At 39.3% G+C, this 5,923-nt stretch overlaps 1 protein-coding gene across 1 annotated transcript in view; it reads left to right on the top strand.

Moving 5' to 3' along the window:
- Positions 1-500: 500 nt before the first annotated feature.
- Positions 501-5,923, top strand: part of LOC110032544 (ADP-ribosylation factor 3) — a 45,411-nt gene continuing 39,988 nt past the window's right edge. Inside the window, exons 1-3 of the mRNA XM_020736205.1 lie at positions 501-766; positions 838-876; positions 971-1,033. Of these exons, the coding sequence (XP_020591864.1) occupies positions 664-766; positions 838-876; positions 971-1,033 (205 nt within the window). The 5' untranslated portion in view covers positions 501-663. The remainder of the gene's footprint in view (positions 767-837; positions 877-970; positions 1,034-5,923) is intronic.

Here is a 5,923-nt window from a genome sequence, read left to right as displayed (position 1 = left end):
TTTTTTTCCTTAAATTAGTTCAACAATGTATCATTTCCATAGCTTCCTTCTATAGAGAGTCATTGTGACATTACAATCTATTGATTATAATATTTTAAGGAATTTGATCTCAATTTGGACTTATATATTTTAGTAACCTCACTATAATCTCTTGCATTTAATTGTGTTTTCATCTTTCAATCTATGTTTTCATCGTTTATCATTCTCCAAGAGCTCTAATATGAAATTTTTTTCTTAACTTCTTAAGAACAATATAAAAAATTAGTTATCTCTTACCACTTGGTGTTTATCCACAAATCTAAATTTTGGCTTTTATATAATTTGACATTAGGAAGTCTAACAAACTTAAACTTGAATACTTAAAATATATAAATCAAACTATCTTAAATTAATTTTATTGTTTAACCCCAAACTATGGTCTTTTGTCTAACCCCAAAAACCAATTCCAATCGTGCCCTATGTGTTTAAACCCAACCCCCGAGCCCGATATATTAAACTCCAATTGTGACGTCTATCAATTCGTCAGCTAAAGGCAGCAAGGACTTGCAAGCTCCCCCTTTTCGTCGATTTGTAATCGTTGTACGAGAGCAGGAGTCTGCTCTGTGGATCTGGTGGCCATCTCGCGCAATCCGAGCTGTGGGATCTAATACTTCACGGGCGGCCATGGGCATCCTGTTCACTAGGATGCTCTCCTCAGTCTTCGGTAACCGAGAGGCTCGGATCCTCGTGCTCGGCCTCGACAATGCCGGGAAAACTACAATACTTTGTACCCACTCTTTCCTCCTCTATCCTTCTCCCTTATCCTTATTTATGATATTAACACTTTTTCCTTGACAGATCGTCTTCAGATGGGGGAGGTCGTCTCCACCATTCCAAGTAGGCTATTGTCTTTGATTTTCATCTTCATTTCCTTGCTCTTTTCGCCTTGCGGTATACTAACTATGTTTTTTTAATCTGTCCTTCTGATCAGCGATTGGGTTTAACGTGGAAACAGTTCAATATAATAATATAAAGTTCCAAGTTTGGGACCTTGGTACGTGGATATGTTTTTTAGCATGATGTCCTTTGATTGCTTCTTTCTTACTATCTTTAATCTAGCTAAGGTCTCATTTTGTGCATATATGTAGATATTAGAAAAATGATAAATTGGTTCACACTTATTTTGATTGTCAAAATGAAATCTTCAGTTTTAAGGGCGTTTTGAGAAGTTTTGCGGAGTTTCAAATCAATGTTAATGTCCATCATCTAACTAGATGATGAATTCAACGAACTTCATTGTTTTTCAAGTCATGATTTTAAATTCAAGCAACAAATAAGCCCTAAGGGCTATTTGGTTTAGTAGAATTTAGATGTTTGAATTATTGCAAATAAAACAATTTAATGCAGAAAAAAAACCGCATTTATTATTAATTAATGATTCAGTAATTGAACTCATCTGGTTTCCACACTATTGATCTTTATAATAAGACATGACAGACTCTTCCTATTCTTTATTTGCCTTACAACCCCTCTTGTTTGGATCGGTAGGCTCCCAAGTGTTGTGATGGAGAGCGTGTCAAATCCCCAAGTTAATATCTCTCACAAAGATCTGCTTCGTGTTGCCTTCGAGAGGTTGAAAGAGGGATACTGCTCGGAAGGTGAAACAACAACAACAAGCAGCCTTTATCCTACTAAGTGGGGTCGACTACATGAAGCATTTTTCTCCATTGCTTCCTATTGAGTGTCATGTTTTCATTTTATTCTAATAGATTAAGATCATTTTTCTTGCAATTTGCCCAAGCCTTTTTAGATCTATCTCTGCCTTTCTTAACATAAGTCAAATCTAAAACATGTATTGTCTTAACAGGATCATCAGATGGTCGACATTTAAAGTGTCTGAGCCATCTAAGACGACTCTCCATTTTATCTCTAAGTGTCAAGTCACTCATCCATTTTTTCTCCATCTAAGACGACTCCCTAATTTTATTTGCCACTGGAGCTGCACCAACCTTATCACGGATATATTCATTTCACATTTTGTCTCTAAATGTCAAGTCACTCATTCACCTAAGCATTCTCATCTCAACAATACTTAACTTTGTTTTATACTTCTCTTTTGAAGACCGATATTATGCGCTATAGAATTTTGCAGATCTCACCACCATCTTATAAAATTTTCCTTTCAGTCTGAGTGGTGCTTTTCTATCATGCAATAGGCTCAATGTATTCCTCAACTTCAACCGACCAACTTGAGTTCTACTAATAACATCCCCATCTATATCACCATCACCATCACTTTGAACTATAGCTATAGACCTGGGATATCTAAAATGATCACATCTTTTAATGATTTGATCACCCATAGTCAGAACTCTACCACTATAACTATTACTACTAAAATTACATCCCATGTATTCAGCTTTAGATCTACTCAAACGAAGGCTTTTAGACTCCAATGTAGACCTCTATAATTCAAGTTTTTCCTGGACGCTTTCTCTAGTTTTTTCTACAAGAAGGATATTATTAACAAAAAACATACAACAGTAGATCCTTCTATAAATGTCCACTAACAACACCCATAACTAAAGCAAAAAGAAATAGGCTTAAAGTCGATCCCTGATGTAATTCAACTGAAATAGGAAAATACTTGGTCAATCCTTCTGTTCGAGCATAAGTAACAACTCTAGTATATATATCTTTAATGACTTGAATATAAGTCATATCAACACCTTTCTTCTCTAGAACTCTCCAAAACACTTCTCTTAGAACCTTATTGTTAGCTTTTTATAAATCAATAAAAATTCATATGTAGATCCTCCTTATTCTCTTTCCACTTCTCCATCAAATCTCTCAATAAATGTATAGCTTCCATAATAGATCTGCTCGACATAAATCCAAACTAATTACGGGAAATATGTATACTACGTCTTAACTTATGTTCAATTACCCTCTCCCATAACTTTAAAGTATGACACATCAACTTAATTCTTCTATAATTTGCGCACTCTTGTGAATCCCCTTTATTTTTAAAAATGGAGACCAAAATACTCTTCCTCTACTCCTCGGTCATCTTTTTAGTTTTTAAGCAAAGAAAAATAGTTGCACTAGCGGATCTGGTGTGGTCATCTAATGTGTTCCTCGACAAAATATTTTCTTTTGGGCTAGTTTCCAAGCGTTCTCGTAATCTGTAATGTCTATTTTTGGAATAAAGTTTATTTTCCTATCTCTATTCTTGTGTTGATGTGATATTCTGTCAATATTTTCTTGAAATTATGGTAGAATTACATTTTTACCCTTATGCGACGGTTCAATTTCTTTCATTTTCATATATATAAGGGTGCGGGGTTTGATAATGTTACGCTTTGCTCTTTCTTTTTCTCTTCTCTTCTCTTAGCTCCATCGAATTTCTTTCTTTATGGTTTGCTTGATGGCTCTGAAGTATTTTTCAAAGGCCTTCGGGTCGGTCGTGTCAGACGATCGATTGTGGATGACTTTGGGGGAGGTGAATCGATTGCAAGAAACTTGTGTCTTCGAGCCCTCCATTCAGCCTCAGAGCCCTGGGGAGACTGACGATTCACTTGTATGGTGCTTTCTACAAGGATTAGTTCCACTTTGGTCTCTGTTGCCGTTCTGTCAAGAGTTGCAAGCTATCTTCAATCATTATAGAGACCCTGCTTATATACTACCCAAATCAATAGTGGCTGTGATGTCCATCATGTTTTGTCATCGGTCGAGGATCCCCAGGTCGATTTAGCTATTTAGCTACTTATTTTTATTTTAGGCCGACCCAGATGACCGCAATCAGTTTGGCTCAGTTGGTAAGTTTGAGCTCTTGGAGCTGTAAAATAAAGTGAAGGATTGGAAACTCCATTTCTTTATGGGTTTCGCTGACCCTGCTTCGGTGAAGTCGAAGAATTGCCAGATAGAGTATCGGTGTAGTCTGAGGATGTCGTAGGGCATCAACTTTAGGTCCATCAATACTCAATCCGACAACTGTCAACCGGGTGCTATAGCTAGAGACTTTGGGTCGAGTGAACGAGGATGATTGGATGGCTTATGATGCTAAGGAGGTCGAGAGGGAGGCAGCAGTTGCTAGTCGGCCGATGAAGAAGAAGGCTTGCGCGATTGCTCGTGTTGAAATCTCTCGCCCTGAGGTGGCTGGAGTGGTTGGTCGACAGAAACCCAAAGTGCTGCTTGCTGGGGGAGATTTGGAAGGTGCAGAAATTGTTGTTTCTAAGTCCGATTCATTGATTATTTTTCAAAGGATTTTCATTTGCAAGCTAATTTTCATTGAGAGGAAATTAGTTTTGGTGCTTGCAAGGAGTTCTTTGTCAATTGCAAACATCAAGAGGCTGATAAGACGGGTAGCTCACCGAGGTCGAGTTGGCTCAAGAGGGAGACCTCCGTATATTGACAAGAAGCACACCCGCCGCCTCACGGTTGTCCTTTTTGCCAGGGATGAAGCGAGCTGCCCTTCTCTAGTCGGCTCGACAAAATTGGCTCAAGAGGAGCCCGAGCCCAACAGTCACGAAGATAGGCATCGCGAGGGGAGAGCTCCTGTGATCTATTTGAGTAACTTGCACCTTTTTCCCTTTCTGAAGAAGGGAAAGGGATCCCCATTAAAGTGGATTCCAATGCAGAATGAGGAGGCGACGGTAAGCACCAGCTTAGATGATAGGTTCACGCTAATCGACCTTAAGAAGGATTGGTATTTTGATTCCCCAGCAATGTCTCTCTACCATTCATTGCTGGCCGACATCATCTGGTTTCCCACATACGAAGAGGCCCTCCTAGAGCAAAGCTTGTTTGCTCTATGTCGAATAACTGACAAGTACTAGCTGATGGCCTGGGAGGCTTTCCACTTCCAATCAACAGTACTTCTCCAGGAATGGGAAGGGCGAACGGAGGTTGCACAGAAATTGGCAGCGGCTGAGGCAAGGGTGAAGGCAACTGAAGCCAAAATACTAAATAGTTAGAGTTGCTATTGGCTACTCAGGGAGAGAACCGAGTCATGAAGGAAAAGATGAAAATGATGAAGATGTTTGATAAATTTTTTACCAAGCTCTTCCACCCGACGCAGGTGCACTTCTTCTTGCGAAGCTCAAGGAGGGGATTTACTTTGGTGTCGACCACATGATGAAGGTGTAATTGGTCTGCCTCGAGTGGACCGACATGGAGAAAATTGCCACATGTTGTCGAAATCGGAGGAGGAAGAGAGTGAGAAGGACGATGGCGGGTTGTTGAATGTGTGCCTTGTACTTGGCCTTTTCCCGTACTTTGAAAAATTTCTCCTTTTTTCTTTTTGAATACTAATAAAGAAATGTTAGATAATCATGAATGAAAGTAAGGTTTTCGGTCAGTTTCACCTTTGTATTTGCTCTTTACCTTTACTGTATATTTTATTTTTCTTGTGATATGTGTTTCTGAACCGATAGATAAAAAATTCTATAAATGGAGGTGTTGACATGTTGTTTTTTATTTATGCTCACAGGATATTTCTTCCTTTCCTCTTTAGGCTGGATCAGGGCAAGCTTATGGAGATTAAAGGTTTGGAGACCTTCGAGTTGGACATCATGCTCGTCCTCCTAACTTGAGATTAGTTTGTTGATGTGGCAAGATGATTGACGAGGAGATTTCAATACTGGCCGACCCGATCATTGTGAGTAATCCTCCAAATGAATGTGGTGATTATGGTTGTCAGCAGAACCGTCTCTTATCCATTAAACGTCCCTCTCAGAGGACGTAGCATAGTTAGTCACTACTTGCGGGGAACTTGCATGAAATAACAAAGATTTTTCTATTGCCAAAAGATTGGAGTCCGGCGACGCTTCAACGCAAGCTAAAGCTAAAGTGCTGAAGGTGCAAGACCGAATCATCGACTTGGAGGAAGATGTTGTGGAGTTAAAGGACTACATTGGAGGGGGGGGGGGGGGGGTTGTGTGGT

This window comes from Phalaenopsis equestris, unplaced genomic scaffold (assembly GCF_001263595.1).
Source record: "Phalaenopsis equestris unplaced genomic scaffold, ASM126359v1 Scaffold000969, whole genome shotgun sequence".
Classification (NCBI taxonomy): Eukaryota; Viridiplantae; Streptophyta; class Magnoliopsida; order Asparagales; family Orchidaceae; genus Phalaenopsis; species Phalaenopsis equestris.
Note: the sequence above shows the minus strand (reverse complement) of the source record. Positions and strands in the feature narration are given on the sequence as shown.